Source organism: Dama dama, chromosome 9 (genome assembly GCF_033118175.1).
Source record: "Dama dama isolate Ldn47 chromosome 9, ASM3311817v1, whole genome shotgun sequence".
NCBI classification, from domain to species: Eukaryota; Metazoa; Chordata; class Mammalia; order Artiodactyla; family Cervidae; genus Dama; species Dama dama.
This window is the reverse complement of record NC_083689.1, coordinates 52733160-52754445: the sequence shown is the minus strand read 5'-3', so window position 1 is coordinate 52754445 and position 21286 is coordinate 52733160. Positions and strand designations below refer to the sequence as shown.

The 21286-nt window shown below is 46.1% G+C and overlaps 1 protein-coding gene across 1 annotated transcript in view; it reads right to left on the bottom strand.

Annotated features, from left to right (window-relative positions):
• Nucleotides 1-1712: 1712 nt before the first annotated feature.
• CTNNA1 (catenin alpha 1) overlaps nt 1713-21286 on the bottom strand; it is a 173994-nt gene continuing 154420 nt past the window's right edge. Inside the window, exons 12-18 of the mRNA XM_061151410.1 lie at nt 12304-12504; nt 11632-11783; nt 7226-7336; nt 5491-5672; nt 5282-5387; nt 3797-3931; nt 1713-2901 (exon numbers count right to left, since the gene is read on the bottom strand). Of these exons, the coding sequence (XP_061007393.1) occupies nt 2614-2901; nt 3797-3931; nt 5282-5387; nt 5491-5672; nt 7226-7336; nt 11632-11783; nt 12304-12504 (1175 nt within the window). The 3' untranslated portion in view covers nt 1713-2613. The remainder of the gene's footprint in view (nt 2902-3796; nt 3932-5281; nt 5388-5490; nt 5673-7225; nt 7337-11631; nt 11784-12303; nt 12505-21286) is intronic.

Here is a 21286-nt window from a genome sequence, read left to right as displayed (position 1 = left end):
CCTGGGTCCCCAGGGTACCTGTTCACTGTGTCCTGGGCCTTGGAGAGTGGATTCCTATCCCTGTGAAGCAGGGAGGCAAAATACCAGGGGAGGTCTTTCTGATAGAGACTTTTGACAAGACACCTGAAGGAGATCTCTGCTCTCTGGGGAGAGCAGAACCAAAAGTGGCAAAGGGCAGATGCAAAGAATGGTGAGAGGAAAGGCCAGAGACAACAAGTGGCCACGCTCATCAATAGGACTCTGCCTTTTAGGCCATGGAAGGCCCTGGAAGGTTGAGCTAAGAGAACGACATTCTCTGACTCGTCTCTGAGGGGTTACTGTGAGCCATGGAAACAGGGTGATCGGGGACGTCTGGTTTGGGTTGGGAGGGCGGTGTGGGGAAGGCAGCCACTGCAGTGGTCCACATGCAGATGACCATGGGAGCCACCTCCTGGCCTGTGCCCCTGTGTTGTCCCCTCCCACCATGGACCACGGGTGGTTTGTGTTACCAACATAACTGACAGCATCACGTATCGCTTTGAGGATCAGGTTTTTAAAACGTGTGGTAGCTTCCATCTGGTTGCCATCCTCTTGGTTCGCTCACTCTGGTGGGGGCGGGGGGCAGCTGCCACGGCGTGAGCTGTTCTGCGGGAAGGCAGGCCCACCGGGCACGGACCGCAGCCTCTCGCCCCCGCCCCGTGAAGGAGCCTCCAAGTGGCTCACAAGCCTCCAGAGACAAAGCCTCAAAAGAGACCCAAGAGTCAGAACCTTCCACTCGGCTGCTCCTGGATTCCTGATCTTCAGAAACTGTGAGTGATGCTTGTTGTCTTAGCTGCTGAGTTTTAGGGCAGTTTGTTATATGCTGAGAGAAGCTAATGCAGTGATGAGGCCTTAGACCAGCTGATGGCGAACAGAACTGGTGAGAAGTAGTTGGCCCCAGCATACATTTCAAAGGGAAGAATCTGTGTGAAATATGTACAAAGACATCCAAGTGGAGAGTATAGGAGACCGCCAGTTTTAGAAGTCTAGTTCTAGGAAAAGTTGGCATTTGGATGGTATTTAAAGCCAGAAATCTGGCTAAGATCAGGAGTGAGCAGAATCAAAGACAAGAGGCTGAGGACTGAGCCCTGGGACAGACAGCACAACTTCGAACAGCTAGGAAGAGGAGGAGAGGAGCACTGCGTGAAGAAGACAGAAAACCAGAGTGAGGTGCTTCGGAGGATAAGGGAGGAGCTGTGAGCGGGGAGGGCCTGTGCACCTGGGCCGCTGGCGGTGAGAAGAAGATGGGCGTGCAGAGCTGACTGGAATGGCGGGAAGTGAGGAAGGGGAGACAGGGACGACACACTCTTTAGGGAATGGGGATGTAGGCTGGGAAAGGACAGCAGGTTTAGGAGGTTTGTAAGGCAGCCATTATCATGGTACAGTTGCAAACCAGTGGGGATTATTCAGAAGGGGAGGGGTGACATCCAGGGAGATATCAAGGATGCCACTGAGGTTCTGACCTGCACCCTGAGGTGTGGACATGTGAATTCCCGTTGTGGGCGTGGCCCTCCCAGCCGGCCCAGCCTGGAAGCTACAGGGAGGTGCAGCCCTGAGCCCTGGGCAGTACCATCCCCGAAAGAGGGCCAGTGGGAAGCTGGAGCAGAGCAGATGCTGGGGGCCAGTCCCGGAGATGTCTGATGTGAAACTCCACTCTACAGGAAGGCAAAGAAAAGGACTCTGGCCCCTTAGACTTGGTTTCATAGTGGACTTTATTGGGAAAAGTTAGTGTAAAAAACATTCAAATTCATAAAATTTAAATAAAGTAAAATTATACCTTGTAGTTATAGTAATCGCTATAGTAATCACAAATAAGGTAAGTCTAAATTACTGCCTAAGCAAACACTATTTTGTCAGGCTTCTCTCCAAAGCCCAAGGCAGGAAGCACTGCAATTATTAGAAGTGAACCCAATGATGAATTTGCATTTGAAGCTGAAGGAAGGTAAAAAAGCATGTTCTGATTATGGCATCACAACATTCTAGCCTGAAAAAAGCAAATTTATTAATGTCCCACAGCAGAGTACATTAGTAATTGTAACCATGCGTTAAAACCCTCGTGTCACGTTATAAAGAGAGTAATCCATTTTCTTTAAGATTATATTGTTTTAATTAGTTTTGTGTGACCTGTCCCTCTAAAGACCTGTCTGGGAATGTTCCTTTCTCCAGGACCTCCTAAGACGCCCAGGATGCTTGCTCCGGGTCGTCTTTGGTCATTTACTACCAGCCAAGTGGCCAGAACTGGGGGAAGCCCCTCCCTGAACCAAGGTGCAGGCAGATACCCTCTCCCAAACCTACTGCTGCCACCACTAGGAGGACAGGCATCTCAACTTGGTCAACAGTGTTACTAACATGTTTATGTGGGAGTCTCTTTGGTTATGGAATTTTTGCTTTTAATTATTTAGGAGTATAAAAAATATAGCTAGATATATGCTCCTGAATTCTATGACTGAAACACAAGTACGTCCTTGCAAAATTCACCAGGTTGGCCAGGTCTCAAGAATCTATTTCCCTATGGAATCTAACATCAGTTTTCTGTTTAGCAAATACACAAGAGTAAAGAACAGTGAGGGATCTTTAGGAGGGCCGGGGGCAGCCTTAGATGCTGTCCATAGCTTTGAACTCACTGAGGGCCTGCACGGGGTTCACATGCTTCTTCTGAGATGCCCTTTTAATCTTGGTCTGCGTCTCATCCTGTTTCTCTCTCTTCACCAAGGGCTTTTTCTCAGGTGCCTTCATCTTCCACGACACAGCAGGGAGGTTGAGGGACGCCATCCCCTGGGACTTCTGGTATTTGGTGGAGGCCACGTACGATGCCTTCACTGTCTGCACCACCGCATTCATCAAGTTCTTTGCAGCTTGGATCAGGGACATGGCGCTGTCCACCTGAGAGGCACAGACGGGAGGTGAGGAGCACGGGCCAGGGTCTGGGGAGGAAGGTCCAGCTGGCCTGTCGGTCCCTGACAGGGAGTCCCCACTACCCCCAGGCCCGGCAGCAGCCCTCGCTCCTGATCAGCTCTCCCGACGGCTAGGTGCTGTCATCCAAACACCCTGAAAATGCCTGTGTTTCAGATCCTCTGAAGGGAGGAGTAATAAAAACATAAGGTACCATTGCCCTACCCCTCAACAACAGTTTTCACTCAAACAAGGTGGGGGACGATCTGCAGAAGCAGCACCGTGAACAGCCACAGGGATGGGTGGGGGGCTTAAGTCAGCCTCCTGGACAGAGAGCCCCATGCTTTCAGTAATGACCCAGGGGGCTCCCCTCATATTTAGAGAAGATGGTAATCGCTCCCCAGAGACAGGGGCATTGATGTTGGACAAGGTAAGCAAATGTCTAAGTATGTCCAACATTCAAAGTTCTTTGAAAGGAAATTGTGTGGGGTTTAGCAGAAGCTACGAGGCTTCCATGGAGGGAGGTGTCCTTGTTCCCCTAGGGTGACAGGTCCAGAACTGTGCTGTGACCTGGGAAACAGACAAGGGGACAGAGTATACTGGGGTTCATTGAGGGTAGAGGGGGTTTGAGAAAGGCTGTATGTCTCTGCAATTTCTGAACAGGTTCACTTTCTCTATAGAGGAAGAAAAGAAAGGAGGATAAAAATACTCTTTCCCACAGAAGCAAAAGGGAAGAGGCCAGCAGAGTCAGGGCTCCTAGCTGTCACCAACCATGCTCAGTGGAGCTGCAATGCGCACAGAGGAGCCGGCGTGCAGCCCTCAGCCTCCGAGAGGAAACTCTGGGTCCCCTCCCAGCACGTCCTCCCCACTGACAGACGAAACTTACCCCAGAGACAACCAGCTCCCCGCCAAGGTTCTGCACCTCGGCCTTGACTTTGCTGCAGATGTTGAGCTGGTGGCAGTAGAGGGCAATGCGCTGAAGGTAGGCCAGCAGGTCCTGCTTGCAGGCTGAGTCTGGGCACTGATGAGAGAGCAGACTTAGCACCAAGCACTCTGAAACACACCCACCCCTAGGGCTATTCTCACACACTCAGTCACACCCCAGCTTCCACACTCAGTGCTGCAGCAAGGACGAGAGAGGATTATCCAGGTTCCCGGGCTGTCACCACCCTCAGCGACTCTGCTGGGGTCCCTGCCAGTAAGTGAGAGCGAGAGTCTGCCTCTGGAGAAAAGGGACAGTGCCACGAGCTACAGCGAAGGGCTATCTGCTCAGAGGGACCAGACCTCCGATGTGAGCACTGTAAACACCTGATGAAACGAGAGTCATTTCAGGCAAAGATGGAGAACAAGTGAATCAACCAAAGCAAGCAGGGCACCTCTCAAGTGTTGACACAAACATCTCCCTTCTGTGAGGCTGGGGTTCTTTATTCTCAGGAGCTCCTGAAGCATGGCAGAGCCATCCCTCATTTGCATTTTAAAATGGTTGTGTAAGAAGACCGTGTTAGGAGCTGTGTGGAGGGCAGAGCAGGGAGTCAGTGAGGAGAGGCCATAGTCTTGCGGGCACGGGCTATGCACGATAGACTGAGTGGTGGCTGCTGAGAGGAACAGACCAGGTGGTGCTCACATTCGTGTGGCCAGTAGATGTACTGGGGATGAGTACCAGATTATACGTGAAAGAGGGGCGTTGAGGAGGGCTTCCACGTCTTTGGCTCGAGCAGTGGGGGGCCACTGTGACTCCAGCAGCCCTGATGCAGGCTGAGCATGTGGACACTTGAAGGAAAGGAGTGGGAAGGCTTTGTAACTATAGCTGAAAATGGCTTGTAAACTTTCCTGGAGGTTTACACTTTTTTCAACACATCAGTAGAGAAAAGGGATGAAGGCTGGGTGGTTGGGAACACAGATGTCTGCCCCCACTTGGGCACATCATGCGTCCAAAGCACCAGACAGAAGAGTTCCTGATTCCTACATGAGACACGCCCACAAGAGGCTCTCACACACTTAATTTCAGTATATCATTGGGGCTTGCAGAATTAGCTCCTACCCAGAGCTGACATCCTCAAGAGATCCGAAGACCTAACAGTAAAGGCTGGTTTTAGCTGTCAATCAAGGCAAGATTTTAGGACATACACACCTGCTCCAGAGATGTGCTGTAATGCAAACTGGGTCTGTCTTACAAAACTTGTCAAAGAAACAGGAATTCAGAAATCCTTAAAACTCTATGCTGATGTTAATCAAGCAGGTTGGTGAGTTAAGAATAATGTCTGAGACGGGAAAAGTGCTGTGGCTCATGAAAAAAAAACACCGTTACCACCACCAGGCTGCCCGAGTGCAGGATGAACTTTGAGGCTTGTGGGGCAACTCTGTTACTTACATGGTCTGCAATGGTGCGGCCAAGCTTATCCATCCTGGAGCCTGCCTCAGCAATTTTCTTGGCGGCACTGATCACATCTGATGTGTTTTTGAGTGGTCCTTTACCTCTGAAAAAAGGGAACAAGGATGATTGTAACTAAAGCCCTCGTAGGTGGAGATGAGCAGCACCTCCTGCCTGCGTGAGGGGGCCTGCAGGGAGGGGCTGCTCACCGGGTGAAGTCCGTCATCTCCATCATGATCATGCACATCTGCTTGGCCAGCACGATGATGTCATTGCCACTGTCGTCCCACTTGGACACCTCAGCATCCAGCTTGCTCTTTTCTTCCTGAAAACTAGCCACCTGTTCTGCAATCTTTGCTTTCTGCTCCTGGGGAAGCTGAGCCATGATCGCCTGAAATCAGAAGCACAGAAAGCTCTTACATAAAGAGAATATGAAGTTCTCACAGTGCATTAACCAAGAATATTTCCACCAAGCAATCTATGACATAGGTAGGATGATGCTTTAATAGGTTTCATTTTGCCTGAAGAGCCACTTATTCTTATTTTGCGCAAAAGTTTATAGCTTCCCGACCCACTTTCAAGACTAAGTTTTGGTAAAGAGAAAAACGGGGTATGAGGGGCTGAAGGCTAATGTACAAGCTTCGTGATCACACCTGCACAGGGACAAAACCTGCTTAATTTAATTCTTTAAAAAGTTTCATCATCTGAAGTCAGAACAACAAATACCACATTAGACAGCTGGAATCTGATTTTTTAAAAAAGATACAAATGAACTTATTTACAAAACAGAAACAGACTTGAAAAACAAACTTAGGGTTGATTACCAAAGGGGAAACATGATGGGGGTGTGGGTAAATCAGGAGCTTGGAATGAACATACAGTATTTTATACATATAAGATAACCAAGGACCTACTTTATAGCATAGCAAATTCTACTCAATATTCTGTGATAACCTATGAAAGAATCTAAAAAAGAATGAATATATGTATAACTGAATCACTTTACTGTACACTTGAAATTAACATAACATTGTAAATTAACTATACTCCAATAAAATTATTTTGAAGAAAAATAAACTTCCGTTAACCTTAAAAAAAAAAAAAAAAAATCCTCCGCCTCCTGCCATGGGGATGAGGGAGGGGCTAATGCATGCAGGCCTTTCCCTGGTGGTACCGTATATACCTCTCCAACTTTCGAAGATGACCCAGAAGTAGTCTTAAAATGTAAGTTTTAAAAAAGGCAGAAGAGAACCTGCTGCAGAGCATACTTCTCAGGTGCCTGAGACGGCACTCACACCTGAGCCTGCGGCTCCTGGAGGCCCGCTGCCTACCTCAAGCCCCAGACTCAGGCATGGGGCTCCTCTCGACTCAGCTCCCCAAGTGCTAGGACCCAGTGGGGCTTAAAGCAGAGATGAACCCGCTGTTCAAAACAACTTCTAAGGGTGAAAAAAGACTCCTTAGTAATATTTCTTGGCATCCTCCCAAAAACATAAATGCAATTGATTGAAGATTTAACGACTCAAATGAATGCAATGGCTCTGATTTTCTTGAATGTACCACTGTTACTTTTTTCCCCATGAATAATTAAATAGTTCATGCCCATGGTATCATTGAGATAGGCAAAGACAGCAATCTTTTTTGAGTTTCACTGTCCTATTAACAAGCATTGCATTGACTGGAGCATAGCGCTTTCCTGACTCAGGGCTCTTCATAAACCAAAGCCTCAGGGTACAGCTGAGGGGCTCATGTTCCTGCCCTGCTGTAGCTGAGGAGACATTCTGGATAAACCTACAATGGACTAGCAGGTGCCACAACTTAGGCTAAGGTTCCACTCCCAGAGAAAATGAGAGGAAAAACGGTGTTCTCAATAATGAGAGAAAAGAAAAAGTTAAGAACAGAAGAGAGACAGGGAGGTCTGCAGGACAAGTTAAACCTGGTCCTTACCCGGGCACTCTGGCCAGCTATTAGCTGGTCGTCTTCTGTCTGGACGCTTGTCCTGCTTCTGACATCGAAGTCTTCCGTCTCAAAGTCAGAGTCATCCAGCTCCTCAGGGGTCTGCCACCAAGACAGAAATGACAAATCAAACACAACCCTGGGCTGCCAGCAGCCCCGAGCCCCTGGGCCCACAGCCCCAGGGTCTCATGTAAAGACATCCAGAATTTTCTGCAGTATTCCAAACAGCCGTGAGCAATGAAGTTAAAATTGCTCAATATTTGAACCCTGCTTCATTGATGCATGTGTCAAGCAGTCCGTTCAACAAACAGCAAGCAAAGGCACCACACCAGCATTCCCAAAGGACTTAGGGGGTTTCAGTTTCTACCAAAGAGTCAAGACTCTGCTTAACAAAAGGTTTTCACTTCATGTACTTCTCCAACACCTGCATCTTAAGACAAATGTGAGAGTCGTTCTGGGTGAAAAACATACTGTAGTAAAAATAGCAGTTTCATACATTAAACAGATTCTTATAACTTTGCCATTTTTTTATGGAAAAAGAAAAGTGAATACTGGGATTTCTCTTCGGTTAGCAAAGGTTGATCTGAGGAGTAAAAACAGACAATGTATTTTTATATACTTTTTATTCAAGGAAAAGAAAACATGGCAGATAAAGTCTGAGTAAATACCAAAGGAAATGATTACTTTTTTGCTTTAATTATGAAATAAAAATTCTTATTTTGTACACCCTCCAGCCTCTCGTGATTAGCTGCTGACTTGAAACATAATGTAATCTTCTGGAAATTATCAGCAACAGGGCAGCAGGCAGAACAGCTGGGGTTGGCTCTTGGCCCGGCCGGCCGGCCGGCCTGTGACAAGAGGGCAGTGAGGCGAGTCCCTCATCTGCACCAGGACCTAATCCAACCCCAGCCTGAGGGCTTCCTGTGAGGAAGCATCCGGACTGCCCAGAGCATGTTGGGTTTGTACAGGTGTGAAGACTGGGCCTGTCCCTCTGTGTAGAGGTGAGGACTTTGGGGGTCACTTGAGGCACCAGTGAGTCACACGTCAATGCAACACCTGGAGTCCAGCTGCTGTTGGCCATTGTGATTCTGGGGTGACAGACACTTGAGCCTTATTAGTGAGGGGTGCCTCTTAACAGGATCTCAAAAAAACAAAAACCAAAAAAACAGGACCTCTACTTCCCCACCTTCCTCCATAGCCCATCACAGACCCAAGAGCTGTTCTTACCAGGAAAACCAAATTATCTCCCAGTTGTTCACTCACCTGTTGAATATCTGTGTGCCAAGCAAGCAGTTCTGGGCCTTTAAGGTACAGAATGACAAGAGAGACATCCCCGAGCTCACAGACACAAGACTGCAGGCACCCAAGGGTGTGGACAGTGAGACAGAAGCAGCTGTGTGAATCCAGGTGAGAGATGCTGGTGGCCTAGACCAGGGTAGGAGCCATGTTTGGAATACCTATTTATTGTGAAGGCAGATCCAACAGGATCTGCTGATAAATCAGATTGAGCGTATGAGGCAAAAAGTGGAATCAAAGATGAATCTAAAGTTTGGGCCTAAGCAAGTGGAAGACAGACATGCCATCAACTGATGAGAGAACAGGGTGGATCGAGGCGGAGCTCACTTTGGGGATGACAAGCTTGAGGCAGACAAGCGAGAGGCAGCAGGCAGGGTGGCTAGAAGAGTGGGCCACAGGAGTCAGCCTCTCATTTTTATGCTCCAAGTGAATGAGTACAGTCAGAAAAGAGACAGGTGAGAAACTGCGCTACAGGGTGTACCCCTGGTCAGGGGCTGCGAAGATTAAGGATGAGGAGAAACCAGCAAGACTAAGGAGGAGGGGATTTTCTTATGATGCGAGAAATTAAGGCGTAACGTTTGTCTGCTGGGGGAAAAGTGCTGGAGTAATAGGGAACGAGACCCAGTGCAGGGAACAGGCTCAGCCAGGAGCAGATGATCAAACCACCTCAGGATCCTCGGGAACGATGGATCCCTGGTGACTCAGGGTGAAGTGTCTGCCTGAAATGTGGCAGACCCGGGTTTGATCCCTGGGTCGGGCAGATCCCCTGGAGAAGAAAATAGCAACCCACTCCAGTATTCTTGCCTGGAAAATCCCATGGATGGAGGAGGAGCCTGGCGGGCTACAGTCCATAGGGTCACAGAGTTGGACATGACTGAGTGACTTCACTTTCACTTTTTTAGGATCCTCAGTGAAACGGTTACCAGGGCCAGACAGGTAGGATGGGGCACAGGTGGGGAAAGGTGAGGCAAGCAGGAAGTTATGAACTGTTCCCAGACTCTATGGCTGTGTAGCACCAATAGTGACCCAGGACCCCATCCTGCAGTCAGATGGCTGTACTTCTATGCACCATGTTCAGCAGGAGACAGGATTTCACTAGGGTTGTATTTTGAAAGGCAAATAAGGGGAGTAAAAGGGTGCAAAAGAGATTGGTACAGATGAAACAGAAGCTGGAATAGGAGTGAGGGTTGCAAGTGGGGAGGACCAACCGGCTGAAGATCCTGATGGACTCAAAGCACTGTTGGGAGTCAGAACCAAAGGGAGCAGCTGACTGAAGGGATGATGGAGATGCTGGTTATGACAAGGAACAAGCAAGAGTAGGCCAGAGGCTGAGTACGAGGAAGGACAAGACATCAAGAAACCAAGAAGCCCTGGGGCTGGAAGGATGGCTCCTGAATTAAATCAGGGCAAAAAGGAGGAGCTAAACCAAGGCTGCTGCAGCTCTACCTGTCCTCGATCTCTGAGCCCTCCCAGGTGACCACACCCAGGTTCCATCTCACCACATCTGCCAGAGCCTCTGTCGTACTTACATACTTACTCTCCAACACAGCAGTAAGCACGCAAGAAACAGCTACTACGTGCCAGGCCTTGACCTGAACATGTTATCTCCAATTCATCCCATCAAAGCTATCAACACCATCATCTGCATCTCAAAGAGACGAGGGAACTTGCTGAGAGTCTCAGATGTGAGGAGGAACGCTGCTTCCACAGAACAGGCCCTAGATTTGCAGGCATCCTGGGGTGTGTGCAGTGCCAGCTCATTTAAAACCCCAACGGCATTAACCTCAGACACTCAACAACTCATGATTATTAATGTTTCTTCTATTCTCTGTCAGCATGCAAAGAACTTTGGAAAAACAGGGCTGCATTTTGCCACGACTGGTGCGCTTCACCCGGGGATCCCTTCGCATCTCTGGAGGCCAGGCCTCCCTGAGCATGGGCTGCTCTCCAGCACAGCAGCAGGGGTGAAGAAAGCAACAGGCTCCCCCAGATCCCCTCCCAACCCCCAGAACGTGCAGGTGACCCGGGCCTGCAGAACAGCCAGCCGTACAATCCTTGAGCCATTCTCTCTGCTCCTTAACCCAAGAGGAGTGCAGTAATGCCCAAGTGTTTCTACATTGCATACAGAATGCATCCAGCCTGATGCAACTACCTTAGGAATGGCCTCTGTTTCCAGCTGAGGGGGTAAAAAGTGGGACAGAACCCTGCCCACCTTGGGAGGTCTGACTAGCAAACCGTGAAGGTGTAACGGAAACTCCCCAACATGACTAGATTGTCAGCAGAGCCCAGTAGCCGTCTACTCAGCAAGCCTGCGTTCCAAATGCTGGCTCTGTGGCTACGGCAGGGCTGGCCCGAGCCTGGGGGCATCCAGGTGACCCCAGGAGAGCTTGGCACAGGCCCTGCTCTCAGCTTCCAGAGCAACACATTCATGCTCAGAACAGCATGTGACAGATCAACTGCTATGTGAGTCCCAGCCTAGCACATGGGATGATCACAGAGGAGGTGGTGGTTTCTCAAAACCCCATTGTTCATGCCCACTCCCGGGGATCCCAGACACTGTCTCAGATGGTGAGAACTGCCGCTGGCTCAGAGGACAGGTCAAATGGGGCCCAGAGCAGGTGGCACTTCCCTTCAGCCACGGTGAGAGGGCCCGACACTTGGCCCTGAGATCAGGAGCAGCACCAAGGGCTGCATGCCCCTCATCCTCACCCTCGACACCCTGGGGCTCTAGACCCCGCCTGCCTGCCAGCCCTCTGAGGCGAGGAGTGCTCCATGTAAAGAACAGCTTCAACCTGCATAAAGGAAATACTCCCTTCTCTGAAATTCACTGACGAACCTTTATTTTCTGTCACTGCCCTTTAACTCAAGAGGAAGCCTCAACTCATACTATGACCCCTTTTCTCAGCCCAAGTTTGGGCTCTAACTTGGAACTAAAAGTCATTTTAGACAACGTAATTAAACATATCTCCTTCTAACAGCTCTTAGATTCATGGTTTTAATATACTGCCAACACATCTGTTGAGTTCCAGAATGACGCATTGCTCAAGTTTAGCAAATGATAAGAAGAAAGCTGTTAAAACATCTGAAATGCAGTTACTCACCCTTATCATCAACACTGCTTTCCTGATGTCCCGGATGCCATCATACACCAGGCGGGAGGCATCGATAAACTCGTTCTCATCCATGGGCTGGGCGGGGTCTGAGCTGAGGGCTTCCACAGCGGCTTCCACTTGCTCAGTAAAACGTGGCATGACTGTGGAGAAGAGAGCCGATAACATCACCACCAGACCTCCTAAATCCCTCAGATGGAGAGAGGCAGAGTGTATGATGAAGAGCCTCTGCTTCTACCTATGTGAGAGGTATTTATGGTTCAAATAAATTAAATGCCATATTTTACAAAGACTTGAATCTACTTGTTTGTCTCTGGCCAGATTCTGCATCACAGGATTTAGATGGCTGAGAATTTGAATTGGGATTAACTAGAGGCCTTGCTAGAATGGGACCCTCCTTAATTTAGTGTGTTCACTAACTAGAGATATAACTCGGAAGTTCATCTTAAAATACTAAGTTCAGAGTGACTCCCATTACTACCCGTGAGACACAAGCAAGGGAAACGTGTTTGTGTGGCCTTACTGTGGCTGACCAATGACTCCTAAATCTGATGTACCTTCCAGAACTCTTGTCCTAAAACCAAACTGAGTCCCAGTATCCTACTTCCTAACCACAGGGCCATCTGTGTGTGAGGAGCACAGGTAAGGGAGGGAGCCCCACACCTGTGTTGGAGAGCAGCTTGGTTGCTTCCAGCACTTTCTCTGTGTAGACCCCTGGTTCATAGTTGTCCATCTCTGAGGTGACGACATGAATAACCCGGGCAGCCCGGCCTCGAATTGCACCAGCTGTGCGGTCCAGCCCATCCACATCTTTCTCTTGGAGAGCAATGACACATTTGTTCACGTCTTCCAAAATGTGATTCTCTGAGGAACAAACAAAAACAGCTGAATGAGGGAGGAGGCCTCCCACTAGAAGGGGACAATTTTAAGTTGGTATCTGTCATTCATCAAGGGCTAACTGTGTGCCAGCTACAGTGCCAAAAGCTTTACACATATCATTTCACTCAAGACACCAGATTACCCATGGGATCAACTCTTCTCTCAGAAACTCGACCTGTAATCACCTCCAAGAATAACCATCTTTATTCCAGGTTTAGAAGACAGAGGCAGAGATGCCCATCTTTCAGAATCCTTGATAACTTCTCTTTCCCTTAAACAATTTCACCGATTTTATATTCCAAAGTCTAAATTAGAAAAAAAGGTTCACTGTTCCCAGTCCCTTGCCCCTCACTCCAGGAGATGCCAATGGTATTCAGACAAACGACCAAGACATCAGGATAGCTCTAGAACATGAGAAGGGTCTGGAAGGCAGGCAAAAGCCTTATGGAGCTGGATTTGGAAGATCTACCAGAACTGTTTTCCCTCAAAGACAAAACTTGACCCGGGTACTAGGAACCCCAGAATGAGGAGTCCACTTTAACCTCATCTATAGCGAAGTGGGAGCAACCAAAATGTCCCGGAACAGAGTAATAAATTATGGGCACTGTGCAGCCATTGAAATGGATGAGGATCTGCAGGGGCTGACCCAGAATGGGAAAGGGAATGTTCTCACCACCAGGAACTGTGCAGTCCACCAGCAGACAGCCCTCATGACAGGGCTATCCACACCACATGGGGCCGGCGGGTGAGAGACACAAAGTCTCCAGGTCACTGTCTGGCTATTTCCTTCCTGCTAAGAAAGCAGCTTTCCTTAAGACACACAAGAAATCTGAGAAGCAGTGTCTGTTAAAGACATGCTCCCTTCCTTAAACCCAGACAGTACATGTCACGATAGGTGAAAGACTACTGACTCTGGTTTTTCTGAAAGAGTCAGGACAATTAGAGCAAATGTTAATCTGTTTAAGAAACTCATTTGGGGACTCCCCTGGTGGCTCGGTGGTAAAGAATCCACCTGCCAATGCAGGAGACACGGGATCAGTCCCTGATCTGGAGGATCCCACATGCCATGTAGCAACTAGGCCCATGTGCCACAACTACTGAGCCCACATGCCTCAGCTACTGAAGCCCGAGAGCCCGCACTCCGCGACAGAAGCCCCCGCTTTCCGCAACTAGAGAAAAGCAGGTGCCGCAATGAAGACCCAGCAGAGCTATACATAAATACAAGTATAAGTGATAAAAACAGAGAAACACAGCTGACCATTTCTTTGCCATCCTGGTTTTGTTTTTGACCTGTCATTATCTAGGACTGGTTCCTGATTTAATTCCCTTCTAAAAGTCATTACCCTTCCCTGATGGCCTCTGCTAACACAGTCATGTTACATAACACAATGTCTAGAAGTGTTATTGCAATAGCTTTACCTCCTAAGATACTTCAAACAAGCAAGAGGACCTGATGCTGTTTCCTCTTATCTCAAGGGGAGCCAGAGGTAAGTGGAAGTACTTGGCAGATCCAGCAAAGAACAGAGCCACCACAACGCCCTGCCTGTGGCCTCTGGATCCCCACCAGGCTCCAGGAACAGGGCCCTCCATTGTGTAGTTCCCTAGAGGGGGCACGCATGGCTTGCACCTACAGAACTAAACATACTCTCACCATGTGATACAGCAATCGCATTCCATGGTATTTATGCAGTGGAGCTGAAGACATAAGTCCACATAAAGACCTGCACACAGATGTCTATAGCAGCTTTACTCATATCTGCCCAACTAGGAAGCAATTGAGATGTTCTTCAGTAAGTGACCTGAAATACTGTGGTACATCCAGATGGTGAAATATTATTCAGCACTTTAAAAAAAATGTGCTATCACGGTATGAAAAGACATGAAGGAACCTCGGGAGTTGCCAGGTTTTGGAGCAGGGAAGAATGAATAGGTAAGGACAAAGGATTTTTAGGGCAATGAAAACACTCTGTACGATGCTATAATGATGGCTACATTTGTACACTACCAAGAGTGAACAGTGTCACTGTAGGTTCATCAGTTGTAATGAATGTGCTGCTGTGATGGGGGATGTAGATAAAGGAGGCTGTGCATGTGTAGAGGCAGAAAATAGAAAAATCTTTATACCTTCTTCTTAATTTGGCTTCCTCTCAAATTGCTCTAAAAGTCTTTTTCAAATTCTTTAAATCATCAATTAAAATAAATATCTTTCCAAGGAGCCAAAATATAGCAGTAAAAAAAAAGGGGGGGGGGGCGGGAAATGAATTACCACAAGACAGCTAACAAGACCATAATTCAGCATCTAACCCTTGCTCCTTGGAAGGAAAGCTATGACAAACCTAGACAGCATATTAAAAATCAGAGACATCATTTTGCCGACAAAGGTCTGTATAGTCAAAGCTATGGTTTTTCCAGTAGTCACATATGGATGTGAGAGTTGGACCAGAAAGAAGGCTGAGCACCAAAGAATTGAGGCTTTTGAACTGTGGTGCTGGAAAAGACTAAAGAGAGTCCCTTGGAATGCAAAGAGATCAGCAATCCTAAAGGAAATCAACCCTAACTATTCACTGGAAAGAAAAATGCTGAAGCTAAAGTCCCAATACTTTGACCACATGGTGCGAAGATCTGACTCACTGGAAAAGACCCTGATGCTGGGAAAGGCTGAAGGCAAAAGGAAAAGAAGTGAGCAGCAGAGGATGAGATGGTTAGACAGCATCACTGACCAAACAGACATGAATTTCAGCAAACATCAGGAGGCAGTGAAGGACAGGGAAGCTGCAGTCCATGGGGTCAAAAAGATTCAGACATGACTTAATGACTGAGAAACAACAAAAAATTAGGAGACTTGTTTGAGTTTATACCACTGCACTACTAAAAGATAAAATGTATTGAACTTTTCACATAAACCAATTTTAGGTCATCCTGTTCCAGCAACACAACAGACTCTACACATGGGCATCACCAGTCTGTCAATACTGAAATCAGATTGATTATGTTCCTTGCAGCCGAAGATGGAAACGTTCTACACAGTCAGCAAAAACAAGACCGGGAGCTGACTGCGGCTCAGATCATGAACTCCTTATTGCCAAGTTCAGACTTAAATTGAAGAACACAGGGAAAAACCACGAGGCCATTCAGGTATGACCTAAATCAAATCCCTTATGATTATACAATGGAAGTGACAAATAGATTCAAGGGATTACATCTGATAGAGTGCCAGAAGAACTATGGACAGAGGTTTATAACACTGTACAGGAGATGGTGATCAAAACCATCCCGAAGAAAAACAAATGCAAAAAGGCAAAATGGTTGTCTGAGGAGGCCTTACAAATAGCTGAGAGAAGAGAAGCAAAAGGCAAAGGAGAAAAGGAAAGGTATACCCATTCAAATGCAGAGTTCCAAAGAATAGCAAGGAGAGTTAAGAAAGCTTTCCTAAGGGAACAATGCAAAGAAACAGAGGAAAACAATAGAATGGGAAAGACTAGAGATCTCTTCAAGAAAATTAGAGATACCAAGGGAACATTTCATGCAAAGATGGGCCCAATAAAGGACAGAAATGGTATGGACCTAACAGAAGCAGAAGAGATTAAAAAGAATACACAGAAGAACAATACAAAAAAGATCTTAATGACCCACATAAGCACAATGGTGTGATCACTCACCTAGAGCCAGACATCTTGGAGTACAAAGTCAAGTGGGCCTTAGGAAGCATCATTACAAACAAAGCTAGTGGAGGTGATGGAATTCCAGTTGAGCTATTTCAAATCTTAAAAGATGATGCTGTGAAAGTGCTGCACTCAATATGCATGCAAATTTGGAAAACTCAGCAGTGACTGGAAAAGGTCAGTTTTCATTCCAATCCCAAAGAAAGGCAATGCCAAAGAATGGCAATGCCAAAGAATGTTCAAACCACCGCACAGTTGCACTCATCTCACACGCTAGGTAAAGTAATGCTCAAAATTCTCCAAGCCAGGTCTCAACAGTACGTGAACCAAGAACCTCCAGATGTATAAGCTGGATATACAAAAGGCAGAGGACCCAGAGATCAAATGGCCAACATCTGTTGGACTATAGAAAAAGCAAGAGAATTCCAGAAAAATATCTACTTCTGCTTTATTGACTATGCTAAAGCCTTTGACTGTGTGGATTACAACAAACCATGGAAAATTCTGAAAGAGATGGGAATATTAGACTACCTGACCTGCCTCCTGAGAAACCTGTATGCAGGTCAAGAAGCAACAGTCAGAACTGGACATGAAATAACAGACTGGTTCCAAATTGGGAAGGGAGTACATCAAGGCTGTATATTGTCACCCTGCTTACTTAACTTATATACAGAGTACATCATGTGAAATATTGGCTGGATGAAGCACAAATTGCAATCAAGATTGCTAGGAGGAATATCAGTAACTTTGGATATGCAGATGACACCACCCTTATGGCAGAAAGGGAAAAGGAACCAAAGAGCCTCTTGATGAAGGTGAAAGCAGAGAGTGAAAAAGCTGGCTTAAATTCAACATTCAAAAAACTAAGATCATGGCATCCGGTCCCATCACTTCACGGCAAATAGGAAACAATACAGCGAGAGCCTTTATTTCCTGGGCTCCAGAATCACTGCAGATGGTGACTGCAACATGGAATTAAAAGACGCTTGCTCCCTGGAAGAAAAGCTATGACTAACCTAGACAACATATTAAAAAGCAGACACATTACTTCACTGACAAAGGTCTGTATAGTCAATGCTATGGTTTTTCCAGTAGTCATGGACAGTATGAGAGTTGGACCATAAAGAAGGCTGAGTGCTAAAGAACTGATGTTTTTGACTGTGGTTTGGAGAAGACTCTTGAGAGTCCCTTGGACTTCGAAGAGATCAAACCAGTCAATTCTAAAGGAAATCAGTCCTGAATATTCACAGGAAGAACTGATGGTGAAGCAATAATACTTTGGCTGCCTGATGCGAAGGACTGACTCACTGAAAATGATGCAGATGCTGGCAAAGATTGAAGGCAGGTGGAGAAGGGGATGACAGAGGATGAGATGGTTGGATAGCATAATTGGCTCAATGAACATGAGTTCAATGGACATGAGTTTGAGCAAGGTCCAGGAGATCATCAAGGCCAGGAAAGCCTGGCGTGCTGCAGTCCATTGGTCACAAAGAGTCAGACATGACTGAACAAGAACAATGAACCCATCATAAGAATAAAGGGATTTAGAGCCCATGTTTAGATCAGAAACATCTTTTATATACTTATTATGTCAATATGTATGTAAATAATATCTACATATCCCTTAAACTAAGCAGACTGGTACTGAGCCTGCCTACCATACTAGGCCTTAGGCTAAAAATTGCTACTTTTACTGAATCTAACACAACAAATATCTGGAGAAGGGGAAGAGAAGGAATGAAAAAGAAACAATGTTGCTAATTAAACTATGAACCAAAGTTTTCTCATATCACTGATTTTCAAGACTCATCCCAGTTTTAGGATTGTTAATACTAGGGGTGGGAAAGCACCTTCTGGAATCACTAAAGAACACCATTCTTTTTCATTCATTAAACAAAGTGGCCCAAACTTCACCAAGGATTTATTAACCTTCATCTTGGCAAGTAGTTTTTAAAAATCAATTTATATTTTCTTGAATTTTTACAGGTTTTCTTCCAGATGAACCCAAACCAGGGAAGGGCCTGCCATTCTTTAGCCACCAAGGAAGGCTTCTATTTCAGGAAGCTGCTAAAGTAACATTTTCTACACTCACTGAGAAAGCTCCAGCCAGCTGAGGCCAATATGTACCCAGGACACAACCAACCTGTTCTCTACACTTGAACCCTAAGGGAGAAGTGAGTTCCCACTGGACATACATGCAAACATAGGAGGGTTGGAGGTACCCACACTAACTTAAGCCATAAGTTACTTTAATCTTTAACAGAATTTCTAAGGAAACTCCATTCCAAGTAGACACACCAATCTGGATCCCATTAAAAATTACTCTTGATGGTTCAATATAGTCTTTATCTGTAGATGCTTCAAACAGGGAAACACACACACAAACACGACACTCTTATCTCCAAGGGATCATATTATGGACATTAATATACCTGGTTTTCATTTGAAAATCTTTCTAGGACTGCCTCTGCAGATCTACCTCAGCCATGTCAATGGCTGTGCTGTACCCTACTGAACAGACGGAGAGGCCATCATTTGCTTATCCAGTCTTCTCTTAAGCGTTTTGGTTGAAGTGAACATCCTTGCACAGGTTACTTTGGCAAACATCTGTGTACCCATCTCTCGGGAAAATTTCTAGCAATGGGATTACTAAGTCAAAAGGCATATGTGTATAAAGTAGATGTATGATGCCTAATTGCCCTCTGGGAATCAAGCCAACTGGTATTCTCCAAAAAGCCTGCATGAACTTACACTCGGTCCACAATGTCTAACAGGCCCATCCTGCCCTCCCCTTGCTCTGGATATCTTTATCAGTGCAGCCTTATGCATACACAAGAGATGATAATATTAATGATCTATATAGAGAATGTACTCCAGTATTATGAAAAGAGCCTGAGTGCTTGACATTTCCAATTTTTTTTAAAAATCACAATTACTGTGGAAACCAGGCACAGACGTATTTAGTGACTTGTTCAATCTAGACTGCATGGGAGTCAGAGATCAAATATCACCACTTCCTTACTGTATTCTTCAGTCCTGGAGTTTTGCGGTTAAACAAACAAAAAAAAAAAAACTAGGTACAAAAATCCTTTTATTTAGACCACTCAGACCAAATTATTTTGGCATAGTGACAATGAAGAAGAGTACAAATTACTACTCTTATTTGTTGCCCCAAAGTATCTAATGCATTATATTGTTTCCAAAAGCACTTAGTTAAGAAAAAACAATAAACGCAATTATAACCACTTTAACCTACCATTTGCAACCCAGAAAAAAGAAAAGAAGAAGGGAGGGGTTAGGGTGCGGGAATCAAAACTTCCACATGAAAGCAGAGTAAACGAATGAGAAAGTAAATTGCATGTCCACGGAAAACATTTATCAAATACAATTCAAATGAAATTCAAATAGTCTTTATCGCTTTGATAAATTTCAAACCACTTGTCCTTAAGGAATCAGTCCATATAAATATATTCATGGTTTAGTGAATGTTGTGTAGCATCCTAAATCACCTCCAGTATTTACAAGGCAACATTCTGAGTAGAATAGCTTCGGGAAAACGAGTGCCCCTCCCTCTTCCCTGGAAGTGGCTTGCATGTCCCTCTGTATTTTTAAGTGCCACTGGCTCACATGTGATACACAGTGACTCAAGTTCCCCGAGCCCTGCAGCCTCATGAAACACTGGCATCAGGGTCTTGGTGGCTTTACCAAGTTATGCACAATATGACCATTATTTTTTAAGCTGGAAATTTGGGATATAACTTATAATAAGCACAAGGGAACTTCTGAAACCAATGGGACAGAATATGCAGAAATAATGGAGCTAAAACAGCAGAGGGTCCTTTCAGTCCTATCCCCTAAGTAACTTACCCTTGGAAGGGCTCTCATGAGTAGATAGGGCTACAGCAAACGCACAGGCCCCATGGATTCCAAGAGGGACTGATGGAAAACTCATTACTGGAAATATTCCTCCAAACCTATCCCACTGCCAAAGGGCCACAAAACCCCAGGACAGGGGAAAACACCAAGACTCCAAGGAGTCAAGCTGCATTCTTACTTTTCATTAGGTAAAATTTCATGAAGTGCACCAACCTTAAGCCACAGCCTGTGCTGGGCCCAGCAGCCCCTTACTCAGAAACATGCCCACTTCGCTGAGCACAACTCAGAGCACGACTGTGGCTCTGGGCGATGCCAAATGGCAGAGAGGGCAGACCTTGGCTTCTGCTCGAAAGACTGCTGAAAAGCACATGGCTTCTACAGACGACACCTGCTGCCCAACCTGGGGGGACGCCTCTCAAGAGGCTGTGAGCTGGGGACCACTGGGTGCCTGTCCACTAGAAAATGGGATTCCTCTCAGTCTGCTGGGTGAGATGGGGAGATAGCTCTAATCTGCCACATAAATAGTGCTAAAGCTGCCATGGATGAGGTTAGTGCCTAAGGGTATAAAGGAATCTAAATGCCAAAACTTAACTGATCAATCCAGTAACACTCTACATAGGCATCTGCCTGCTTCCTTTCATCCCAAGCCCCTGAAAAGCACACCATGACAACCAGAGGAATTTTGAGTTAACAGCCTTGTCCTGTTAATTAATTAATTACCTGACACTAAGCAAGCCTATGACAAAACCTTAGAGAAACACACTAATGAGGTTCTCTGAAATACAGATGCTCTGAAAGCACCACCACCTCCTGACTGAGACAACTGTTCTGTGTGTTTATTTGCTAAATGGAAACTGTCTAAACTTCCTTTCCATCAAGTCAACCCTTCTATTTTCCCATATTTGCATAAAAATTGAACATACTCACCAGACAAGAGTTATCTGTTAGAAAATCTGATTTCTCTTTACTGTTCTTCTGTTTTATGTCATATACCCTAAAGATATTGCCTGGATCCCACTAAATGCCACTGCAAAATCCCTTTTGTTCTCTGATCTGAAGAATGCTGCATGAGGGACATCTGATTCTATTACATTTTATTTTGCTATAAGAGGACTAGAAATCCCTTGAGACCAAGCCTTATTTGGTAAGTAAGTTTAAGAATGTAATATCTATCTCCGGAGGGGGGCTTTGCATTTAGATTTCAGAATTTGTTGTTTGCTTAAAGTGTG